Source organism: Pelodiscus sinensis, chromosome 1 (assembly GCF_049634645.1).
Source record: "Pelodiscus sinensis isolate JC-2024 chromosome 1, ASM4963464v1, whole genome shotgun sequence".
NCBI lineage: Eukaryota > Metazoa > Chordata > Testudines > Trionychidae > Pelodiscus > Pelodiscus sinensis.
Genome location: NC_134711.1, coordinates 172,456,483 through 172,482,574, shown reverse-complemented (window position 1 = coordinate 172,482,574; position 26,092 = coordinate 172,456,483). Strand labels below are relative to the sequence as shown.

The 26,092-nt window shown below is 42.9% G+C and overlaps 1 protein-coding gene and 1 long non-coding RNA gene across 4 annotated transcripts in view; one reads left to right on the top strand and one right to left on the bottom strand.

Annotated features, from left to right (window-relative positions):
• Positions 1 to 26,092, bottom strand: part of USP25 (ubiquitin specific peptidase 25) — a 131,682-nt gene that overhangs the window by 86,819 nt on the left and 18,771 nt on the right. For all 3 annotated transcript variants that reach the window (XM_075909861.1, XM_075909871.1, XM_075909879.1), the window contains 2 exons: positions 6,555 to 6,632; positions 4,870 to 5,014 (listed from right to left, as the gene is read on the bottom strand). In XM_075909861.1, coding sequence (XP_075765976.1) covers positions 4,870 to 5,014; positions 6,555 to 6,632 — 223 coding nt within the window. Of the gene's footprint in view, positions 1 to 4,869; positions 5,015 to 6,554; positions 6,633 to 26,092 lie in introns of those variants that run through there.
• LOC112547591 (uncharacterized) overlaps positions 22,586 to 26,092 on the top strand; it is a 31,191-nt gene continuing 27,684 nt past the window's right edge. The window contains exon 1 of the long non-coding RNA XR_003091356.2: positions 22,586 to 22,723. This is a non-coding gene — a long non-coding RNA (uncharacterized LOC112547591). The remainder of the gene's footprint in view (positions 22,724 to 26,092) is intronic.

The following is a 26,092-nucleotide window of genomic DNA, read 5'->3' as shown; positions in this document are numbered from 1 at the left end:
TGGTTTAAAAGCTCCCATGGAACCACCTGTCCCCCCACTCATACAGAGGCAGCAGCACAGGGGGTAGACAGGAGTCAATACGTGCAGTAAGCCAGCTCCTCGCACATACCAGCTCCCACAACGGCCCACAGGTGGGGAAGGTGGGGAATGGAAGCCAGTGCTCGCAGGGAGCAAGCTTAAAAAAGTTGGCTACCCACGAGCACCAGCTCCCTCCTCCTATCCCCCTTCCCCCAACTGCATGTGTAATACAGCGAATATACATTTACATAAACAAACACATTTTAACCTCTTTAGCAGGAGTTAAGAGTACGGAAGGGGGCTCAGGGCTGGCACAGAGGACTGAAGTCCAGGAGAGGGTTCAGGGTGCTTACTTCAAGCATATCACAGATTTGGAAGCAGGCAGCAAGTGTGCGCACGGCCCCTCGAGGGAAAAGGTGGCTCCATGCACTGTCCTCACCAGCAGACTCTGTCCTCATAGCTCCCATTGCTTGTGGTTCCCAGCCAATGCGAGCTGTGGGGCAGCACCAGAAGGAAAGGAGAGCATGTAGAGCTTCCTGGATCACCACAAGCCAGTGCTCCAGCCTAGTGGTGGAGCACCAAAGCTCACCGTTTCCATTCTGCAGCACAGAGACTTGCTGGGGGCTGGATAAAAATAAGCAGGGGCCAGATACAGCCCATAGGCCAGATGTTCCCCACCTCTGCTCTAAGTAATATAGCTCTATAGGCATACAAGGTATAGTTCTCTGCCAAAAGAACTTAAAGATTATACAGAAGAATAATTTCTATGCATGAAATATTTCAGGAACTGAATTTTGGTGGCATGAGGAAGAGAATTCCTGAATTTTAGTACAGAGTGATGTGTGTCTGTCTGTTTCTGCAAGGCTTGGCTGGGGTTTGACCCAAAGACAATATTTTTCTAAAATGAATTTCTTCCCCTTTCACTGATTCTTCCTTCTCTAACCCTGGATTATTTAAGTTTCTCAAATAAATGGAGAAAATATTATGTTTAACTATGTAATGGTTCTAACCCGCTCCCCCCAGACAAAAATAAACTGAGGTAGCACGCTTCAAATCATATTTCTAAAAGCACTGAACTTCAGGTAGAAAGTGATTCAAGTGTTCTATAATGGCACATCAAAAGTCAACACTGTACTTCACATGTAGTTCACTGGCTTTTTGTGTTGCTATAAGCACAGTGGCCCTTTTCCAAAAAAAACCGCAAGCTTTCTTTTGTAACACAGGGAATCCATGTGACACAGCGAAGAGTATTATGGCAACTCTAGAACAGGATTTTTGTATGAGTGGATTGCAACCCCATCATTGAACAAGTTTTCAAGTTATGGTTTCTATTTGCATAAACACTAAGGGTACATCTACACAGCAACATTATTTTGAAATAACTTAGTCCGCATCTACACAGCAGGCATTTATCTCAAAATCATGTTGAAATACTGTCACTTTGGAAAATTTCTTACTCCAACTCCTGTAACCCTCATTGTATGAGGAGTAAGGAAAGTCAGAGGAAGAGCACTCTATTTTGAAATAGGCACTGTGTAGACACTCCCAATTTCAAAATAAGCTACGAATTGATGTAGTTCAATTTGCACAGTTTATTTTGAGTTAAAGCATTGCTGTGTAGACGCACCCCAATTGACAACTACCACTTCCAGGTACAGGTGATCAAATCAACCACACATGTAGCTGTTGGTGCTTGATAACTGCACATGCAGGTGTTGTAACATGAAAAGTTTAGCATGCACAAGTGAAGGCTGTATTAAGGCTTCTGGGATAATATGGCCTTCATGTTTAACACAATTAATTTCTGATAAGCAACAACATTATCAAACTTCTGAAATAAAGAGCATTGTTTGGAGGTAGAAGTGGAAAGATTTTCTTTACTTTCGTTAATTTTAAAAACATAGATAATTTTTAATATCTAAATAAGTCAACATTCAATGAATAGCTTTTCCAACTGCTGACAAGCTAGTAATTTGCTATAAACAGGGTCTCAAAAGAAAACTATAACTCTTGAAGAGCTACAGTTTCCTCATACTTCCATGCTGGATAATGTACTTCGTAACTCATGAAATATTTTATTCTTCAATAAGCAACCATCTTTCCACAATATAGCACCAATCAAGCCAATAACCTCAAGAATACACCCACTATGCTTTTTTGTTTGGCATACCCTCAAAAGTCTCAATAACCAGATATTTTTGTTGCCCAATAAGGGACTGAGTTCCTGGTATTCGTTTGCTGACCTCTCATTCCTCATCTGGATAGTTGAGAAACTATAGCACTATGCATCTAGATGACTCATGACATCTTGAATTTCAAATGAACATGGATGATTAAGCAGTAAGACATGTTTTTAACTTGAGATAATTACACCTTTGTGGTATATTTAATGGAGTTCAACAATTTTAGTGTTACAGATATAAAGTGGAATCAACATCCATCTTCACTGAAGGGAATGAAGGTCTAAGTAATCATGTTATCATGGTTTCACATTTCATCTTAACCCACCTGTTTCCATTCTCCACTCAAATCAACACAGTCTTACTTCCACTCCCTCCCCACTCATACTCTGATTGCAGTGGAGTGTCCCAGTGATTTGTTTTGAGTTTTTGCTATTTTAAAAAAACGCAAACAAAGGAAGTGGACACGATAAAAGTCCTCAGCAGAAAATGGACTGAGCTGAGGATAGAGCAGCTTACAAAGTTCCTCAAAGCTCTGTTAAAAAAAAAAAAAAAAAAAAAAAAAAAAAAGGTTCCTCTCTACTGATATGCAAATTCTCTGCTATCCTTGTCAAGGATTCCTCTTCAGCAGAAACCTAAAGCATGATGAATTGTTAATGGTTTTCTCAAGTGCAGAAATAAACCAGGATGTCACTACCAAATTCAGTTGCAGAATGAACATAAGATAGACTGCAAGGAACTAAGGACATTCTAGCTTTGATGCCAATGGATTTGAATAGTCAGCAGATAATATAAGGGATATCAATATCCAAAATGTCTTAAGTGTTTTTACTCTACAATAGTCACTACTTGTTGATGAACTTTCAATATTTAATCAGGTTCCATTTATTTTTTTCTTATAATGACCAATGCTGCAAATTAAGCCTGGATTTCAAACTCACAATGTTCTCCATGCATTTTGTGGGCCAGATTCTACTCATATTAGAGATGTTAAGAGGTGGGTAATTGACTAATCATGTAGTCAATACAATTTGTATTGACTACACAATTAGTCCATAAAGGAAGGTGCACTGTCCCAGCTCACACGTGCAGGCAGCCCAGCTCCTACTACATGTAATCTGCTGAGCCACAGAGGGGGTAGCTCATGGACCTGCTACTAGCCAGGATTGAGCAATTCTGGCTTGTGCTGGTCCAAGACCCCTGCAGCTCTTATTACATTCAAAATGCAGAGCCACAGCAGTTCAGGACCAGCATGAGCCAAGACTGCTTGGTCCCGGTTTGCACCAGGTCCAGCAGCCCCTGTTCATGGCGGCCGAGGCTGGCCGTGGGCAGAGGTTGCTCTGGCAGCAGCCCCAGCCACCATGAACAGAGGCTCTTAAGACATTCCTCCCTCCCCCCACTCCCAGGGCCGGCTCCTATTCCTGCCCCTTTGCTGCCTCTGATACATAGGTAAAAAGAGTGGGGGGAGTGAGTAGTCGAGTTCTTGACTCAACTACTCACTTACATCCCTAACTCCTATACAATCCTCATCTCTCCAGTAAGGTTATATGGGGTATATATTAAGGACAGAATGTGATTCTGCAACTAGACTATTTTCACCAACTGAGAAGTTAATGAAACATGAATGGCAACAGACTATAGCTCATTATCACATATCTGTACTTGCTCTGGGGTAATAGTAATAAATATTGCAGTAGCAAAATCCTCTCAGAAAAGTACGTATCTGTGATTCTAGATCGACAGAGGAAGCAGACACATTAATTATGTACCATTTTAGATCAGAAGCTTTTCTGACTTTACCCAAAGCTAAATTACTTTAAAATTTTAAAAAATTGTTTAATCTATTCTTGCAAAATTCTAATTTTCCACAATGTACCTGATGCATTTTATGAAGGGAGACCAGAAAACAGAGGGTTAAATATACTGTTCTGTGCTGTTATGCTGAAAATCTGAATTAGCTCAGCTATTCCACCACATAAATAAGCTTTCAAATAGGATACAAATATATTCTTTCATCTCCAAGTAGTTGAGACACAAAACTAAATTTTATAATGGATAAGGTCATATAAGGGATATGAAACCCTAACCCTGAACAAAATGCATTTATGTGTGTTACCATTACTTCCTGAAATACAAGTTTTAAGAGTAAGAGCCCATGCTCTTTTAAAGTGTAATTCCAGTGACTTCAAGGAAGTTATGCAGTTTTGCACTGCTTGGGGACTTGCGGCAAGTTATCAGTTTAGCTCATGGATACCACTTCCTCTATCAAGATTGGGTCCTTATAATGCATATATGGTAATGTCACTTCTATCACACCATTTACAGCTTTAATATTTATTTTTATTAAGAGCTGAAGAACTCTTATTCTTGTAGTCTTTTGCCTCCCTTTACTTACCCTTCTTGAACTGGCGTGCCCCACCCAGGAACCCCATAACAGGCAAAAAATGTGTTGTAGGCCCAGTTCAATTTCTAACTAATACCAAAAATCACTATGTTAATAAATATCAAGAGGTAGCTAAAGAGAATAACATTTATGCTGAAATAAACAAGAGCAACTAAAAATCTAAAAAATGTCAAGTTAACAAATTTACAAGCAGAACTGATGCTAAGCCCTTATAATCAGGTAGTTTCTTTGCTTTAAAGCCATTTATATAGAGATAGAAATACCTACTTGTGTCTGCCTGGCTGCCCACACTGATATATCTCTCATTCCCAGGAAGTGCTGTTTGATAGTAAGTTGTTTCCTCCTGTTGAGGAACCTTGGCATTCTTTGCAGTAAGGAAAGTCACCGCTAATTCCAAGTTTCCATTGCTGTCCTTCAAATGTTAACAGAAAAAGAAAGGTCAAGTTTCTTTCTGTGATGATCAACTTCAATTGTCATATGCTTGCATTTCATTTTTTCCATGTCAAATTAGCTACAGCCTAATATATGTACCTCTTCAAACTTTTATTTTATATTTGTCTAGTTTCTAATCAAATAATTTTGTGGGCATGTTTACTCCCAATTAGAAGATACCGTAGACCAGTGTTTCCCAATTTTATTTGGCCACAGAACCCCTAGAGTTGCCTTAAAAAAAACAAAAGGCCCCTGCCATGTTTCGTTGAGGGGGGGAAAAAATGCCCTCGCCATGGCTCTGTCTCTTTAACAGGTGGCGGTGGAGTTCTCGCTCTTCGCAGAACCCTTGCTTTCGCTTCGTGGATCCCCAGGGTTCCCCGGAGCACCAATTGGGAAACACTGCCATGGACAACAGCTTCCTTTTGTAATTTTCCTTAGAGTTAGACCCATCAATGGAAATGCCATTCCAAAGAATCAGGATGGTACTTTTATTGATATTTTCTGATACAGGCAGTCCCCGGGTTACGTACAAGATAGGGACCGTAGGTTTGTTCTTAAGTTGAATTTGTATGTAAGTCGGAACTGGCGTCCAGATTCAGCCGCTGTTGAAACTGACCAGCAGCGGCTGAATCGGACACGCCTGGGGCAGAGCAGCTGGGGTGCTGCTGGGTTGGTCCCACAGCGCTGCTCCTCAGCGCTACTGGACCAACCCGGCAGCACCCCAGCTGCTTTGCCCCAGGTGTTCCCCAGTCAGCTGCTGCTGAAACTGACCAGCGGCTGACTACAGGAAGCCCGAGGCAGAGCTGCTCTGCCCCGGGCATCCTGGAATCAGCCGCTGATCAGTTTCAACAGCGGCTGAATCTGGACGCCTGGGACAGAGCAGCTGGGGCACTGCCGGGTTGGTCCAGTAGCACCGCACCTCGGCGCTGTGGGACCAACCCGGAAGCCCCCCAGCTGCTCCACCCCAGGCGTCGGCGAGAAAAGCCTAGTCTGCTGGGGGGGAGGGGCGGTGCACTAGCTGCGCCCCCCCCCCCCCCAGCAGACCAGGGAGACGCAGAGCGGCTTTTCTTGCCGCGGAGGACGTGGGCGGCAGGACACAGGTGCGTCTCAGTGGTCCTGCCGCCCGCGTCCTCCGCGGCGAGACAACCCGCTCCGCGTCTCCCTGGTCTGCTGGGGGGGAAGCGCCCCCCATGCCGCTGGAGGCGGAGACAGTGGGGGAGGCACCCCACACTAGCGGGCCCCCCCCCATTCGTATCTAGGGGTCCGACTTAAGTCAGACTGACGTCATCCAGGGACTGCCTGTATATAAATGCAGCATTCAAACACTCCACTTCCTTCTATCTGATCACCCTCAAAAACAATTTCCAACTTATTTTTCATATCTAATCTTGCCTCCTTGCATTGGAGAATATTGCTAAAATCTTGAGTAGAGGTATATGGTGACATCACAAGAGATTAACTCACAGCATGTGCCCATGCTGCCTCCTATCAGTCAGATATTCATTAAAAATCCACAATACCTTCAAGGCCTGTTGCAGGACTTGGATATCATTGATACCAGTGATCTCCCTCAGCTGATTCAGAAATGTTTGCTGGTGCTGTAAACAAGTATAAAAAATGATGAGAATAATGTCTATATAATGGCAAAATAACTGTATAACTTCATCTTGGTCTGAAAATAGCACAGATTTGTAAATTACAGAAAGATGCATACTGTAGCAGAGTTAGCACGTGGGAATCATACTTCAGTTTCCCATATGATTTATGCGCCTTTATTCTTACCCTTAATACATCAGTAAAAAGTTATCTATATTTATCTATATTTCTTTTAGAGACACAAAAGAAGCTTCCAATGAATATTTTGTATGCACAAAGACAGATTGCGCATTCTTTAAGCATTTTCCTGCTGTCAGACTGTGCACTAAAGAAAACCAGGCAGCATGTGTGAAATTTCAGAGTGCATCCACAAAGGCCTGACAGAAAACCCCAAGTTCCCTTGGTGGCCCTTCCTATACTGCTTTTAAGGATGCCAAGTAGCAAGTAACACAGGGAATAACTGGCTAGCTAGCTGGAAATGGACTTAGCAATGATAACCTATTAGCTTTCAGAGACCTAATTATTTACTTTGTGTGTTCCCTGTAAACCTCCTCCCTGCCAATTCTGCAACTGTATCCATGTGAACAGATCCTTCCACCTGTAGAGAGCCTCACAGGCTTCATGGTCCTCCTTGTATGGAGCAACTAAATTGAAACTTTATGTCTTAACTAATCTCTTCAAACATCACAAATGAGTTCATATGCAACCAGTTTTAAAACCTAACTGTTTAAAACAGATCTCAGAAAGTCACCTATTTCTCCCCAAGTGTGCAACACAGAGAACACAGCTATATGGGCTTTTTTCCTAGTTTAAAAAAAAGCATCCCTGTAGAATAAGACATGATATCTGAAAATCACTAGTCGCTCCCATTTTCCCTTCTAAATTTTACTCTGCTTGTTAACCAATGTCAGTCCACTTCTAGCAGTGAACATAATAACTTGTCACGGTCTGGTACACTTTATATCTGCCAATATGATCTGATAAACTAAAGACTTAATGAAAACAAGTATTAACAACAAAACATGGCTTAAGCTTCCTTCAAGAATGGCTACCCTCATGAAGAAACTTAGTATTTTTAGTTTCAAGATAGCACAAACATGTACATTTTAAAATGTATGTTTTCTCATATATTAAAAAAAACTAATGTTTTCTTTTTCTCCCTCATTCCCCAAAAATATATCTTAATTCTGACAAAGGGCAAAAACACAAATGATAACAGTCTTGAAGTTTCACTAAATCACGACAATGAAACTTTTAAGTTATTGGCCACTGCTCTGATCTAACATATTACATTTCTGCTCAGAGAAGGAAAAAAGAAGGAAATATTTACTGGCATTTGCAAGATATTTTTTGTTCCGAATTTTGTTGATCACATACTGAAATCAAAACTGTGATTATATTTGTAAGAGAAGGGTATGTAAAGCATAGAGTTTGGGGAAAGTGCACTTCCTATTAATAAAAATTAAATGCAGTTAAAGTAATACAAATTTTTCTGAAACAATAAATATTGGGGCTATGGTTAAACATTACCTTTTCATGGTAACTTTTTAGTAGAGTTTGTTTCTAAAGTTGCATAAGATATGCAGAGATTATCAAACTCATCCAAATATTTCAGTCATCCAGCACAAATCTTTACATTCAGTACACACACTGAAACAAGGACGTATATATCATTACCTCATCTTTGTAAATAGCTGTAGTCAGGAAATTAAACCATTTGGATAGATAATGCTAAACTAGTGAACTAAACCCTTTTCTAAGATGTACAGATATAGTTCTTTTTAATCTCTCCTCATATGGAAGCTGTTCCATATCCTTCGTCATTTTTGCTGCATTTCTGTGTATACTTTTCTCAATTCTAGTATCTTTTTTTGAGACAGAAAAAGCAGAACTGCATGCAGTGATCAAAACATGGGCATACCATGTATCAGCATAGTTGTCTTATTAGCTATCCCTTTCCTAATGGTTCCTAACATGTTTAAGATTTTGGTTTTGTTGGTTTTTAAAGTGCTGCTGCCCATTGATATCTATCCACGATAACTCCAAAACATGTGAGTGATAACAGCTAGTGTACACAGAATCATTTTGTATTGACACTTGGGATTACGTTTTCCATTGGCCATTACTTAGCATTTATAAACACTGAAATTTCATCTGCCACTTTGTTGCCTAGTCACCCAGGGTATGTCTACACTGCATTCTTCTTTTGAGAGAGGAATGTAAATTCAGACAAACGAAATTGTAAATGAAGCACGGATTTGAATTTCCCGTGCTTCATTTGCATAACCGCGGACAGCTGCTTTTTCAAAATACCCTATTTAGAGATGATAAATGCTGTTTAGATGCAGTTATTTCGAGAGAAAAAAACCCTTCTTTCGAAATAACCCTTGAGATTTAAGGTTTCCTCAAAAGAGGAATGCAGTGTAGACATATCCCTAGCTTTCTGAAATCCCTTGCTTCACAGGCAGCTTTGAAATTAAGTATCTGCAGTAGCTGGTACCATCTGCAAATTATGCCACCTCACTGTAAACCTCTTTTTTTCAGATAATTTATAAATATGCTGAACAGCATAGGTACCAGTACAGACCCTTGGGAGACCCTCCTATTTATCTTTCTCCTATATGAAAACTGACTATTTATTTTTGCCCTTTATTTCTCATCTTTTAATCAGTTGCTGATTTACAAGTGCTCTGTAGCGTCGACCCACCAGGAAGTATAGACATGGCCTAAGAGAGCTCCTTAAATGCTTTCTGAAAGTTCAAGTACGCTACACCCACTGAATCACCCTTGTCCACACATTTATTGACCTCCTCAAAGAATACTAAGACTGCCAACACACAACTTTTCTTTTCAAAAGCCATGGTGACACTTCCCCAACATAATGTGTTCATTGGGTATCTGGAGATTCTGTTCTTTACTACAGTCTCAAAAACTTTCTATGGTACTGAACTTAGACTTGCTAGCCTAACGGCCAGGATACTCCCCTGAAGCCTTTCCCATTCCACCTCCACCCAACAGCTAATGTAAATTAGCTACTCTCCAGTCATCTGGTAGAGGCGGATTTAGATAAGATACATATCACAGTTCATAATTCTGCAAATTCGTATCTGAAGTCTTTAGAATGTTGGGTAAATACCATCTGGTCCTGTGATTTATTGATGCTTAGTTTATTAATTTATTTCAAAACCACCTCTACGGACAACTCAATCTGGAACAGTTCTTCAGATCTGTCATCTAAAAAATATTGCTCAGGTATGGGAAGCCCCCTCAAATACTCTGCAGTGAAGACTGATGCAAAGATTTCACTTAGCTTCTCTTCCTTGAGTGCTCCTATAACACCTCAATCATCCTACAGATTATGTCAAGCTTCCTGCTTCTCATGTACTTAGCAAAAAATTGCTGTTAGTTTCTCTTCTGCTAACTGCTCTTCAAATTCTGCTTTTGCAACAAAAATTATTCAAGATCTAGAAAATATGACCTACAGGCAGTCCCCGAGTTACGTGGATCCGACTTATGTCGGATCCGCAGTTACGAACGGGGCTTTTCTCGCCCCGGAGGACGGGAGCAGCGGGACGCCCAGATGCGCCGCGGTCCGCCGCCCCCGTCCTCCGGGGCGAGAAAAGCTGCTCCCCGTCTCCCTGGTCTGCAGGGAGACGGGAAGCAAAGCCTTGGAGCACGCCCGCAGTGGGACAGCCCGGGCGTGCTTGAGCTGTCCCCCTGCGGGCATGCTCCGCGGCTTTGCTCCCCGTCTCCCGACCAGCAGACCAGGGAGACGGGGAGCCAAGCCGCGGAGCACGCCCGCAGCGGGACAGCCCGGGCGCGCTTGGGCTGTCCCGCTGCGGGTGTGCTACAAGGCTTTGCTCCCCGTCTCCCTGGTCTGACCAGCAGACCAGGGAGATGGGGAGCAAAGCCTCGGAGCACGCCAGCAGTGGGACAGCCGCGGCGCGCCTGGACTGTCCCGCTGCCCACCTGCTCTGCGGCTTTGCTCCGCGTCTCCCAGGTCAGCAGACCAGGGAGACGGAGCAAAGCCGTGGAGGACTTGGGCGGTCCCGCCACCCCCGTCTCCCTGGTCTGCTGGGGGGGGAGGGTGCAGCTAGTGCCCCCCGCCCAGCAGACCAGGCTTTTCTTGCCTACCCGTAGGGTAGAGCAGCTGGGGGCTGCCGGGTTGGTCCCGCAGCGCCGCTCCGGACCAACCCGGCAGCACCCCAGCTGCTCTGCCCCAGGCGTTCTGATTCAGCTGCTGCTGGTCAGTTTCAGCAGCGGCTGAATCAGGACGCCTGGGGCAGAGCAGCTGGGGTGGTGCTGGGTTGCTCCAGTAACGCCCGAGGAGCTGCGCTACTGGAGCAACCCAGCAGCACCCCAGCTGCTCTGCCCCAGGCGTCCCCAAGTCAGCCGCTGCTGAAACTGACCAGCGGCTGACTACAGGAAGCCCGAGGCAGAGTTGCTCTGCCCTGGGCTTCCTGGAATCAGCCGCTGATCAGTTTCAGCAGCAGCTGACTTGGGGACGCCTGGATTTCTTAAGTTGAATCTGTATAAGTCAGAACTGGAGTCCAGATTCAGCCACGGTTGAAACTGATCAGTTTCAGCAGCGGCTGACGCCAGTTCCGACTTACATACAGATTCAACTTAAGAACAAACCTACAGTCCCTATCTTGTACGTAACCCGGGGACTGCCTGTATATGGGAAGATTGAAAACAATTGCTTTGTTTAGTCTGGAAAAGACTGAGAAGGGACATGATGATATTTTTCAAGTACATAAAAGGTTGTTACATGGGAGTGAATGAAAAATGTTCTTGTTAATCTCTGAGGATAGGACAAGAAGCAATGGGCTTAAATTGCTGCATGGGAGGGTTAGGTTAGACATTAGGAAAATCTTCCTGTCAAAGTGGTTAAACACTGGAATAAATTGCCTGGAGCGGCTGGGTAATCTCCATCATTAGAGAGCAGTTTACATCTATCATAGATGATCTAGATAATATTTAGTCTTGCAATGAGTGCAGGAGACTGGACTAAAAGACATTTTGAGTTTCCTTCAAAGAACAAAACAAAGAAGAATATAAAATTCAATCTTTGTTAGTAAAGGACAGCTGGGGGAGCAGGGCTCAGTTCTTGGTCACAGATCTTTAGATGCGTATGATATTACTTGTTATAGCTGTTTCCTCCATAAGTAAAAAATCTTAAAAAAAGAAAAGATTCCTATATATCTCTGCTCCAGGTGTTGTGATCTAACAGATGGTATGTCAGCAGCACTTACTCAAATTTGGCTTGTCGACTCTTCTGCCATCAGGAAGGGGCCGTCAGGCTACACCTCAAAAGCACTACAATCCCCACAGCAGGAGCTAGGGTCAAACCCAAAGGACAGGAGCTGTTGCATCACAGTGAGATCAGGGAGGGCTCACTCTGTAACATTTCCAAGTGGCAGAACGCAACACCTCCCTGAAGGATTCCTCAGATCCTCTAGTAAGGGACAATAGGGAGGGATCCCTAACATTAAGAAAAGGGAAATACTTAACTAAAACCAACAAAGACAACTGGAAATGATATTGACTTAAGTATTTTGCAGAATACTGTTTCAAACTACTGTAGTTTTCTCCTATTTTAGGAGCCAGTGAGGTTTGATTGCTTGAGGCTGGTGTGTCTTCCACAAGCTGGAAAAGCAATAAAGGATGAGGTGCTGTCACAGGCAAGCAAGCATCTGGCTGCAATCTGTGACCAAATATCAGACAGTGCAGGAAGATGTGTTCTCTGTAGTTTTTATACAAGACACTTGGGTGCTACAGACAGAAATCAACCTTCAACAGGCTGCAGTTTTATTTCTCAAAGCTGCCAATGCAACCACATGTTCCCAGGCATTTACGGATATGCTGAACAGCTACAACATGTAGCAGTCTCATGTGCTTGCCACTTAGTGCCTCAGAAATGTACTTTACAGTATTTCATTGCCTTTAACGTTCTGGACATGCCACGACGGGCACACAAACTCCGTGTAGTTGGAAATGGGTCTGTTGATCAGTTAACTGCCAAACTCAACATTAGCAAGAGTTAAGAGTGAGTTTTCATTCTTGAAAAACTGAAATCTGACTAGATGCAATTGCCAAAGGCAAACCACCCCAAGCTGTCCGCTTTCTTATATCCCCAGCAAACAATAACCAGGTGGAAATCCTGGTTCAATTCTGTGCTTTATTAAGCTTTCTTTGATCTGAGGCAGCCAGCCATCATGAAAGCCCTCCTAACAATCCTGAAGTGCCCATTCAAAGTTTCAGGATGTGCCTTTATAAAGGCACATTGTACACAAATACCAGATTTAATTATACAATTAGGTGAAACCAAAAAGCCTTGGGCACTCTTGTTAACAGTAAAGTTCTGATGTTTATGTAAAGTGTTGTGCTATTAAGCATAACTATAGAGGACCCAAATGAAAACATCTTGCTGCTATGGAGGCATACATAGAAGAGCAAGCACCCATCAGATGAAATTGGCCATTCAAAACTCACTTGATAAAATGGTCGAACAAATATTAGAAAATGCAGCCATTAAAGTACTGACTTCAATTAACCTATTATGGAATCCTCCGAAGAAAGTCACATGACTATCATAGGCAAAAGTATCAGCAAGGATTATTAAAAATATCACCACTAAAAGATATCAAAAAGGAATTTATATTATGGTACCTGAAACTGATCAGAAACTGTATAACATGAACTTTCAAATAAGTGATGGCTCTAGATGCTATTGTCATACTGTTTGCATTCATGTGCCAAAATGTCAGTCTGTCCAATACCATTATTTAGTGTCTCATGTACCCCCTATGGCTAGTGCAGACTCATCTTTTCCCCTCTCCCCTATCAAGAGTATGCATTGATTGTAAGCAGCAGACCACAAACCATGAAAACAGAAAATGCAGAATACTATTCTGTGCTTCTTTTTCATTTCTAAAACCTTTCAATATACTGCAATAATGATTAATACAAAGATAGTATGGTAAACTAAAATGCATACACTGTTTTTATTTATATACAGTCATTTGAGATATTGATGTAGTAAAAAGAAAAATGTTAATGTACAAAACAAAACAAATTCCTGAAAAATAAAATGAAAAATTAAAAAAAAAAAAAAGAATTTCAAAGGGCTACATGTATTTGAGATTAAGGGACAAATTCAAATTTGTTTGAATTGTTTTTAAAACCTACTGTAGTTTCAAGACTTCTGATTAATCAAAATATTGAAGAGAAAAATCTTTTTTTTTTTACTTTATGCATTTGACAGTACCATGCATACAGTGGAGCCAGTTGTTCTTCCCCCTCCCATATAGTCATTTTCTCCTATTTGTGTTGAGGTTCCAGGACAGTTTTGCAATAGTGGGACCATTTTTAACTCATTTCAAGCTACCTTTTGGTCTCAATGTAGCGTTCCATTCTACAGGTTGGATCTCACTGGTCTGACACCCTCAGGAACTAGGTGGTCCCAAATGAGGGAATCTGCCGAACCAGGGGAGGTCCATACTCTCCTAACCCAGGCTGCCACTGGGTTAAGACACCAGCTTGTCCCACTGCTGCCCCAGCCCCTCTGCTCCCCCAGACTCCCTAGACGCTGCTGGTACTGCTGCTGTCACGGCCACCACTGTGGCCGGAGCCCTGCTGCCATCGCTGGGGCAGGAGCTGCCCCCCCCACCCGATTACACACACACACACACACACACACACACACACACACACACACACTCCTAGCTGAGTTGCTGGTGCCCCCAACGGTGCTCCTGCTCCACTGCCAGACCTCCCTGTTTCTTGGCTCTGTGGTCCAGGAATATCCATGGTTGGTGGCGGACCACGGATGTTGCCAGACCAGAGAGTACCAGTTAAGGGAGGTACAATCTGTAGTATTAATCCATTACTACCTTTAACGAAGGAAAGCACATTTGTTCTTGAATTACAATACTTCTGAGTACCGCACAAACATATAGAAAGTACAGTTACAAAAAGCAACACTACACTAGAGAAACAATGGAAAAACAACAGATGCATCCTTCACTTGTACTTGTTAATTACTTGGGGTATGCTTCCCCTACATAATTTTTCTTCATCAACTTTAGAAAATGAACTTGCAGATTGATTTGTTTACTAACAGCTCCATCAGAAAGCACTGTTAACGCAGCTGTGTAAGCTTTTTCAGTATACCTTATGAAATACTTTCAAATATGTGTGTTGCATAAATGTTAAGTACTACCCAATCTATGCCAATTTTACTCACATTGATGCTTCCTTTGGTATGTCTATACTAGGGTTTTTGGTCATACAAACATCATCGCATATTTTAGTGCAGACATTCAAACACTTTAAATGCTGCTACCAACACTCACCAATGTTGTCTCCTGGTTACAGTTTGCAGACAGTGAAAACTAACACTCAGAGTAGAGTAAGCCACAATCTAGAATGAACACTGGCAAGTGTTTATATTAAGGCTAGTCAACACTGGGAACATACACTGGCACAGCTGCGTCTCCCAGAGGTGTGTAAAATCCCACACTCCTGAATGACGTATTTTAGTTCACATAACTCCCAGTGTAGACAGCACTGGGTGAATAAAAGAATTGCTAGCTCTTCATGGGGAGCTGAATTACGTATGCCAATGGGAAAACTCCTCCCATTAATGTAGGCCACATCTACGCAACAGCTGTGCTGCTGTATCATTTCAAGTATAGACAAGCTCTTAGCATTCACAATTTTGTTTTTGAAGAGGAGCTACATTAAAATAACTGATTCAGTTAAGCTGAATTATTGTATAACTAAAAATGCTAGCACAAAAAAGCTATTTATGCCTCCTCCTACAAAGCAATCTTTGTCTCTCCTCCCTGATGCCTCCACCCTAGAAGACTCATTCTAATCCTTCAAATCCCCAATCAAAATTCATTTTGTTTTTATTAAGTCTTTCATGAGTGATCTCCACCCTGATACAGATAGGTTATTAAATTTGGTATCCACATACCTATTCGATATCTTCTGTAACCCTCCCATCTTCACATATTCCATTACCATGCCATGTGTTTCTCCCCCTGTACTGTATTATGACAATCCTTCAGAGCCAGACCCTGTAATTTTATGTATTTGTAAGACACCATATATACACAAACAGCTATTAACAGCAGTTATTTTAAACTACGAAAGTAGCACTCAATTCAGAAGTTCCTGTTTTTCTTGCCTAATGCCAAACCTTTTCCTCTATAATTCTGTGTGTCCACTAGGAATGTTAGATACCAGGTAACTGAATAGTCATGTAATCGCATGAATTCTTATCGGTTAGACAACTATTTGATAGTATCCAAGGGCAGGTCCAACAGCTAGTGCGCTCCGGCCCATTCCCGCGGAGGTCCATCACCCTGTGCTGCTGTCTCAGATATGGTTTGCCAGGTGGGGGAACTGATCTGCAGGGGGGCCAATTTAAAAACCAGCTCCCCACACAGACTGGCTGCCCACCACTCTGCGCTACTGCCTCTGATACAGAGGCAGCAGCATGGAGTGGCAGCAGCCCCTGTCCGCAGGGGTCCAAGCTCCTTGCAGACCAAGGTTGTTGCCTGGGCGGGAGGGGAGGCTGCCCTGAAGCAGCCACAGTCCACAGTGGCCCAGGCTGGCCACAGACAGAGGGTGGTCTGGCAGCAACCCGTCTCTTCCCTGCAGATAGAGGCTGCTCCCAGGAATCAGCCTTTTTCTCCGGCAGGCCCAGGCTGGCCACAGACTGAGGCTGTTCTATGGGAGGTAGAACAGCCTCTGTCCACGGGGGCCTCAGGCCCACAGCAAACAGAGGCTGTTTTTCAGCAGTCTCCCCGGCCCCCATGCTGCTGCCTTTGGTAGAGACAGCAGCACGTGTGGGGAGGAGAAGAGGGGCAGCACCACAAAACCAGTACTGGGGGGGCAAAGCGACTTTTAAGCCAATTCCTCCCAGCACTGGCTCCCTCCTTTCCTCCCCACCTTGCTGCCTCTGAAACAAAAGGTGGGGGGGGGGGGGGGAAGATGTGAGTTGTCGACAAGATTAACCGATAAACTTAAGCTTATTAGTTAATTGTTCTGTCGACTGCTGCTGACATCCCTAGCATCCATATTCTCCATTTTGCCTTTTCCAGAAAGCCACCTGTCCATATAAGGAAATGTTTAACATTATCTGAGGAAGATACCAAAAATTATTGTGCAGAAGTGAACCTCAAATGGTGCTATAAACTTGGATAACTTAACCACTCTTAGGTGCCAAAGCTAAACTGTAATTTACAACATCATATTTCACGACAAATCCCATACACAAGCTTCCATTCTGAGCAACTCTACTGGTTTACAGGAAAACACACACATATTTTAACCATACTTTTTTCTCTTTTGCAGTTTTCTCTCCAAATCTCTTGTGTATTTCTAAGAAGTTATACCTAGTTCTATTTGTGACACTCCTAATTTTGTAATTTTCTATTGCAAGTGCAAATTGGGCATTTAAGACACGTCTGTGTCTATTTCAGAGGCCCACAAGGGTACATTCCTGGTGATGAACCAAATAGTCCCAAATATTAATAATGGGAAGTAAGACCTAACATAAAATATTACATTCAACACTTCTGGATTCAACATTTCAAAGAAAAATAATTGTTCAAAACAGACTATGGGAATATCTTCCCTCTTCTAGGACAAATACTTAAGCATTTATTGATGCTAAAGTTTGTTTTTTTTAAATAAATGTAAAATAAAGACAAAAACATGCTTAAGAAGGGTACTTTATCTCAAATTTCTTCAAACAATGCAGAAACCAAACCTTGCTTACCTGATTCACAGGTACAGGATTTACGTAGGATAAATTATCAGAATAAAGCATGCCCCCTATATTTATTCTAAATTAGATGATCTTTTACCCAAGTAGGAATTTATTTTAAATGTAACTGTTAGTGGAACCACCTCCAGCCAATTAGCTCAAACTTGTCTCATCGTGTGATGGCGTTGCTGTAATGGGAAAAATACTGAGGGATTACAGGATTACATTCCTCTAATCTATAAAGGGGCTTTTAGTTTCTACTATAAACAAGCAATTAAAGATATAGGGAAATTGTACTGAATGGACCCACAAAAGACTCTATTACAACACAAAATATCTCTGCAATGTTAATTTTTCTTCCAGGAAACAGCTGAGAACAAACCTACATACAGTAAATTTCCGATAATCCGTCACCTTTGGGACCCAGGGGGTGCCGGATTATCAGATTTGCTGGACTATCAGTAGGGGGGGCTATGAGGGGTCTGGGGTGGGGTGGGGGGGGATGCCTCCCCAGACCCCTCATAGCACCCCCTTCCAATAGTCTGGCTCTGCCTCAGGCGTCCCTGATTCAGCCGCTGCTGGTCAGTTTCAGCAGCAGCTGAATCGGGGACGCCCACAGCAGAGCAGTCTGGTAGCTCTTGGGGACGACGCCTGGGGCAGAGCAGCTGGAGTGCTGCCGGGTTGGCCCCGCAGCGCCTCTCCTCGGCGCTGTGGGACCAACCCGGCAACACCCCAGCTGCTCTGTCCCAGGCATCCCCAAGTCTTCCTGGAGTCAGCCGCTGGTCAGTTTCAGCAGCGGCTAAATGGGGGACAGCTGGGGCGCTGCTGGGTTGGGTCCCGCTGCCCCAAGGGGCAGTGCTATGGGACCAACCCAGCAGCGCCCCAGATGCTCTGCCCTAGGCTTCCTGATTCAGCCGCTGGTCAGTTTTAGCAGCTGCTGAATTGGGGAACCTGGGGGCAGAGCAGCTCCAATGGTCCGGCTGCCCGGAGCACTTCCTGGTTCCTGATGGTGCCGGACCATCAGAAGTTCCGGACCATCAGATGCCAGACCATTGGAGTTTTACTGTATATGGTGCTCTGGTATTTCCAACAAAATACTAGACTTTTGTTTACTGATCAGGTTCCAAACAGATAGCTTGTTTACATCACTGATAAATAACAAGAAGTCCTGTGGCACCTTTAGACTAATAGATTTATTGGAGCATAAGCTTTTGTGGGCAAAGACCCACTTTGTCAGATGCATGTCATGCGTGGCATGCATTTGACAAAGTGGGTCTTTGCCCACAAAAGCTTATGCTCCATGTGACAGGGTGGCACCGCCCCGCACTCAAACCCATGGAATTCACCTGGCCCAGGTGGCTGAGAAGGCCCCACCCCTGCAGCCCAGGTATAAAGAGCTGCAGAACTGCGCAGTTGGGGCTGACCTCTGGAGGAGAAGGAGCTAGGGCAAAACCTCCAGAGCCACAGCTACTGCAGCCAGAGAGAGGGGCGCCGGGCAGGCTGATCTTGCCGTTGCCAGGTCCAGGCCGGGCTCGACCCCAACGCCAGAGCCACTGTACAGCCTTCCTGGACACAGTCGTTCCACCTGCCGCTGCTACCCCAGACGCTGGGTTGGGAAACGCGGCTACTGCTGCCTGACTGTGGGACCGCTGCAGGCCGCGGGAAGGGGGTAGGAAGCGACCCAGGGTGGGGAGCTGGAAAAGCCCCAGCAGTCTTGGTGCGTTTCGGGAAGGTCTCCCCACTGAACCAGGGGTGAGAGCCACCCGCCACTGATAGGGCCCTGGGTCAGGGCCCAGTGGAGAGGGAGGGCCCGGGCCCCCCTACCCCTCCTTCCCAGACCCCCGTCGAGTGGGGGATCATTTAAAGGACTAGGCCGCAGAGCCTATGCATAAAAGACTTGGCCAGTGGGCCGTATTTCCCCTAAGACAGGGGCATCGTACTTTGGAACCAGGCCTAGCAGGTCTAAAGTATGCCCCAAAACAGGGGCTGCCCCTCGACACTCCAATAAAACTGGTAGTCTGTAAAGTGCTACAGGACTTCTCATTGTTCATGCAGATTCAGACTAACGTAGCTACCCCTCTGATACATGACTGATAAGTGAAACTGATCCATGAAGATATTAACATGTTGGTTTACCTACTAAGCAATAGGTATTTGGGGCAGATCAAAATGCTTTGTTGCTGCCACTTGTTTTATTACATCTTAAGAGTATTATATATTAAAAAAATGCAGTACCTGTAATGACAAAAAGCTAAGTTTTAAAAATATTCGCCTTCCATTCTCAGAGCACTCACAACATGTGTCATCCACTCCCCGCTGTAAGAGAAATCCTTTTTTTTTAATGCAATAAAGTATATCCAGTAAGGCACTACAAAAGCAGCATCTGATTACATAAAATGTTTGCAGAATAATGTCATACACTTTCCCCGTGTGCCTCAAAGCCTCCCTGAAAAGATCACCAATGTGTCAAAAGGGGAGTTCCATCCTGGGCTTCTCTGAAAAGGCTGCCAAAAACACCCATTACAATTGTGGTATACGTGAGGAGGATATTTATCCACTTGGAACTAGACTGACACCAAACTTATTTCAAAGAGACAGAGAGACACACACTGGAACTACCAGTCCACAACAGCATGGGTCAGATTCACTTTGGAGACTGAGAAAAAAGTCCTATTAGTGTCTGGAGTTCTAAAGTCCACTATTGGTGTCTAGAGTCAACCAGTCCTTCATACACTTTAAAAGGAAACTACTGTTTAAAAATAATGGCTTTTAAACTGTTTTAATAAAACAGAACATTATTAATACGAATACGGAATTCGTTTACTTTTTCACACATTGCTGACCATGACCAGCACCTCTGCCCCTCCCACACTATACTCACCCTCGCCCACCACACACTGTCACTTTCCCTTTGTGGTTTCCTCTTGTTAACACATGACTGTCCTCATTGAATTTTTTTTTTATATAATTTCAATAATGTTTCTATATAGTATCCCAAATATTTTGGGCTTCAGCTGTTTTGCATTTCTCATTTACTGTCTTAAAGCAAAATAATATGCAATTGGTTTTGTAAACTTTATTTCGAGTGCATTAAATGGTTGTGAACAATGATATTTTAAAAAAATGAACTGAATTAATATGCTTTACAACAAATGTGTCTAAAAAAACCCCACAAGAAAACATGACCAAAAAAACAAATAATTATCTATATGTATGGGGGTGAGGGGAAATCAACTGTTACCTAAATATTGTAAGTCAAATTATTCTCTGTGTGAGCAAGAGCTGTCCAGGGAATGGAAAACACTGCAAGTTCACTAGTGGGACAACCTCCCTTCCTCCCCGTCTCTCCCCCCGCCAGCCAGGATGGTTTGGAGAAAGGGTGGGGAACTTAAGGCCTGGATCCAAACTCCGAGGCTTGGGGCTCCCGACCCCAGCACTGGGAGCCCACACTAGCACTCCAGCCCACAACAGGAATGGAGCATACAAAATCTACTAGCCAGGGCACCCCTAGGTTCTGGGGTGCAAGAGATGTGGGGAGTGTCTTTCTGCTTCTCAGTCAGGGCCATGTCATTAAGGATTGGGAGGTTTCCTTATCACTTAGGTGCAGCTCCTGACTTTTTTCTGGGGGTCAGTGGCCCTCAACCCAAAAATAGGTTCCCCGCCCCTGATTTGGAGGAAGAACAGGGAATGTTTTATATGTTCTCTGCTTCACAAAACTACACAAAAAGGGAAGGAAGCTTGAGATCCTAAATATGCCTGATGAGCAAAGTTATACACAGAATTAGGGTTACATGTCAAACCATCTAAGACTGTAGGATGACTCTTTCATGCTTCCATATCTTAATAACTTAGGTTACACATACATAGCCAAAAAAGCCACCACAGTAGATCTTCAGACTCAGGTTTGACCTACAACACTAAAAATAGGAGTGTAACATTTCTACTCATTCCGTACTAGAACCTGGAAGGGTGGATCTCAGGGCCTGAGCATCAGCCTCGGAGTGAACATTTACACTGTTATTTTTAGCACACAGTGTAAGCACAAGTCAGTAGACCCACACTCTGAGATCACTGCCACATTTAGGATTTATTTTGTTTTGGGTTTTGCACTATAAACATACCCTTTGAGCTACCCACCAATACCCTGGGATGAAAGAAGAAAAGCTCTTACAGAGGAAAGGGGAAGAAACAGCACTCTTATATGCTTAACTTATGAGTTTTAAGAGGTGAAGAATTGGGGAAATGATGCACACAACAGCCCTTCTCTTAACCCCATGGTTTCAGACCATCATCAAATTGTTCTCTCTTCAAGAACTTTCAAGGGTCTGTGGGGCAACACAGTATTGTCACGGACCACCGGCGTCTGCAGACCACAGGTTGGGAACCATTGTTCTAGAAATTTTAAAAAATGAGGGACTGTATACACTTAAACATGAAGATCAAACTCAGCCATCTGATAGTTCTATTACGTGTTAATAATTTTTTCATGTAATCCACCACACTATTACAATGTATTTAATTTTACAGGCTATTCTAGCTCTTGTTGAAATCAACCTCAGTGTTCTACTCTCATAGCAGCAATATTGAACACACTGTCAAGAAGGTATAAATACTGGTTTGATCCACACAATATTATTTAACACACAAAATGTGCCAGGTAAAGTTAAATGACTTACCTTTGGTCTCATTTAATTTGTTCTAAAATGAATTTCCATTAACAGTCAAGTGAATCAAGCGAAACTTTGCATCTGGGGAAGTTCTTCTATCTTATTTGTGTTTTATATTCTTAGGTAACTTTAATCTTTAGAAAAAAATATGATTGTTCCATTCAAGTGCAGATGTTCTTATGAAGCCATGCTTCCAAAGCCTAGTAACTTAGGTTACATGAACACTGCCATGTTTTTAGGTTACTTTTTATTCAAAAGAGAATACAGGTTTATGGAAACACAATTTCTAAATAGAGTTAAATTCAGGCATGCAAATAATCTATACCAGAATCTGGCTGGAACACTAGTTGCCCAATGCTGCATTTTGATTGGCTGAATGGATCTTTTTTATGCTGTCATAGTCGCACATCAACAGTTATGAGAAAAAACATGTTTAGTGCGGTGAAGGGGCAGTTTAAAGCGGGTGATGTCAAAGATGGTCATGCTATGGGGACGGACAGTCAAGCCGTTGGGTGGCACTGAGACGGAAGGAGAAAAGGTGTTACATTTTCAACTGCACCTTCTCCCAAAGTGGCAAGCTACCTTTTCAAGGGGAGTTTGTTAACCTTCCAACCACTTTTAACCCATTTTCCAGTGTAAAAATGTAAGCTGATTTGATTCCTATTTTCCCTTTAAAAAAAAAAAAACCAAGTTCAAATAAGAGAATTAGTAGGCTGAAAACGAAAGGCTGAACACTACACACAAGGGTCTACCAGAGTGCTTCCTAATATAGATCCCAAAGTGGCTTACTGACATGTTTTTTCACATAATTTTAAACACCCTTACAATATAATCATCAATGTTACTGTCAACAATGAAAAACTTTAAAGACTCTGCTGTATTGACATTGCCTCAGCTTTGTGCACCAACCTCATATTCCTCAGGCAATCAAAGCTTTTCTGTGAGCATTTAGAAAAATGAAATATTCCAACAAACTATGTTTCACAAAAGAGAACACACTAAACTCAGATTTCTGCTAAAGAAAAAAATCCTACATACTGTGGTGCAGTATAAATTAAACTTGATGCAGTTTTTATTCTGTTACAATTGCTTTCTATTACAATGAGACCACATTTTCTCCCATCAACTGTCAGTGATGTTTTTCTGTGCATGTGATTTGTTGACTTTCACTTGAAGCTCTGATAATTCTATAAAAGCTTTAAAGAAGGCTTTTTCTCTAGACAAAGTTAGCCACTTTGTATGTTTGATTAAATTATTATTATTCCTACTTTATCCCCATGGTGGTATTTTAACCTTTCCAGCTGTGGTTTTTAAGGTTTGTTAATAATCAGTCACTGCCTTGAGAGAATAATTCTATAACAGAAAGGAAGAATGGAATATAGCTTAGCAGGTTGGGTTTTTTTTTTTAAACAGTTCTCATTTCTATGATTTGGAAAAGAATCTACTGCCAAAACAGTAGGACATCACTGACACATGTAACATCTCTGCAGGAAGAGTACTGAAACATTACGGACTATCTGCAGGAGGCTTTGTCTGTGAAGGTCATTGAATAGTTTTGATTTCATTAGGTAACAATCTTAACATATGTAATTATATTAGAACATAATGATGCACTGTGATTGTTCCTAAGGCTAGAGTGAAAGCTTCCTCCCCCTTCAGTTTTTTTAAATCTGTTTATAAAATTGGTAGAATGGTGCTGAAAGGACAATTGCACTTTCTAGGTCATTTGATTAATGATTTTTTCCTTGAACAGTTTTAATGAAATCATACAGATAATTCTAATTTTCCATCCTTTCACTGAAAGCTTGAAAATATACAACATTTAAAAATATAACTTTGTCACTAAGTTAAACTGTTAAAAAAATGCTGTTCACGACTGTTAACATTATAATTAGGACCATGTCAATAGCTCAAGTCACTCTTCAGTAGTGCTGTGATATCTGAGATGAAAACTTGTCATCCTTCTTCTCCAGTCAATTTGCATGCTGCAATTTCATTGACTGAGATGAACCAGGAGAGTGTGGAAGACTATATGTGAGAAGAGAGTTCTCATTTCACAGGTTACTGGACTTGCTCATACACAGAAGCTAACTGTCCTCTTTCTTCTGACTCTCTAATAGCCTTCTTCCAATAGGATCCCCATAGAGCAGGTGAAGGCAAAAATACAGCCCTCGGCCCAAACAACATCCGGATTCAGCCTGCCTAGATTCTTTGGGCCAGCAATGTCCCGTGGTCCAGCAATACCTTCAGGCAGCAATACCTCCTGCATGCCAAAGCCCCCCATGCTGCTCAAAGTGCCAGCTGCTAGGGCCAGCATGTGTCTGAGTGGCACAAGTCCGTGGAAGGGGATGCCTTCACACCCTGTCCCTACCCCCAGCACAATCCTTGCAGTTCACACAGAGCCCCTCGTTCTTCCCGTGCAGAGATGTTGGCCCCAACTGTTGGACACTTGGGAGTAGCGTGTGGGGGTGAGGCAGGCAGGGAGCCTGCCCATGGCCCCCCCTGGGCTGCTGGCTGGGAGCCAACTAGGGTAAGCACCTCCAGCCCAAAGCCTTCACCTGACACCCCCTACTGCATCCCAACCTGCTGCCCCAGGTTACAACCCAAACTCCTGTACTCTCCCTGCACTCCTACCACACCGCACAACCCAAACCCTCTGCACACCTTCTTGCACTCTATGCACAACACCCTCCCAGACTCTGCAACCCTCTTCCAGGAAACCCAATACGTCTCAGACCACACACCACCTCCATTAATATCACAGAAAACTGCAGCCCTTGATCATTTACCAAATTCTTGGAGTGGACCTCTGCCATCAAAATTATTGCCCACCCATGCTATAGGGGCAACAGAACACAGATCTTAGCTTTTTCTTCACTTTCACCTTCAAATGTCGCATACGCAATAGAATCTTCAGCATCTTGCATGGAGAAGCACACAGGCAGCAGAATCTTTCCACTTTTCCATGAAGGAAAATAATTATGCAGATTTAGCTCCTGCCCTCCCATCTTCTACACATACTTCCACCTACACTAAGAAGTAGGTGGCAGAGTTATCACACTCCCACAGGGTACACACTGTATCTTTTCTGATAACACAATTTCTTTCATTCTAGGGAAGAGAAGAGAAACATAACATGGCTAAAGATAGATAAATCATGGAATACGGAACTTCTAATAGCACTATTACAATGTGCCTTTATTCAAACAAGAAATTTAAAGCAGGTGGTAGCCACCAGCAGCAGCACATCAGAGCCACGCTTCAAAGGAAACTGGACAGTTTTCCTGTAACATTATTGACATCTGAACTTCTCAGCATTTCCTCCTACTCTCAGCTTGGGCTATCCCCATTGAATCCTGGAGGCCTTTGGCATCTCTTGCTTCCAGCCAATTTAACCAAGCTATTTGCTCTTTATTTCACAGCCTCCATGCCTTGAATCCTGCTTCCTATTTCAGATGTACTTCCTTGCAGGGCTTCTTAAGTCCAGAGTTTCGATTAACCTCAATAAAATATGCCATTGAGTCTACGGTCCTCATTAACAAAGAAGAGCAGGAATCAAACTATTGTCCTTAAGCGATCACAAAGACAGTAAGAAGCTACTTAATGAAAAGGCTGACTTGGAAGCCAGAACCAGGCACAGCTTCTTATCTCCACAAGAGTGTTTAGTGGTCCCATTACTGTACAGAATGTTGTGACCTACACAAGGTTTCCTGACCCGTTCATCAGGGATTCCGTAGGCAAGTCTGAAATATTTCTTGTTTTTAAAGCTAAACAAAAAACCTAAGGAAATTCCCCAACTCAAAATCTTTGCTAAAAATGTTGAGAAAAGTGTGTCTGTAACTTAATGTAATGTAACAAACTGTTAGACAAACCTTATAAACAAGAAAAAGCCATGGAAAACCAGGAAATACAATGTTAAGGTGCTCAAATATGAGCAAGTGCTGAGACAACCATATTCTTCTATAGCAAACAATAACCACAAACATTAGAATATTTTTACCCTTCATTGTAC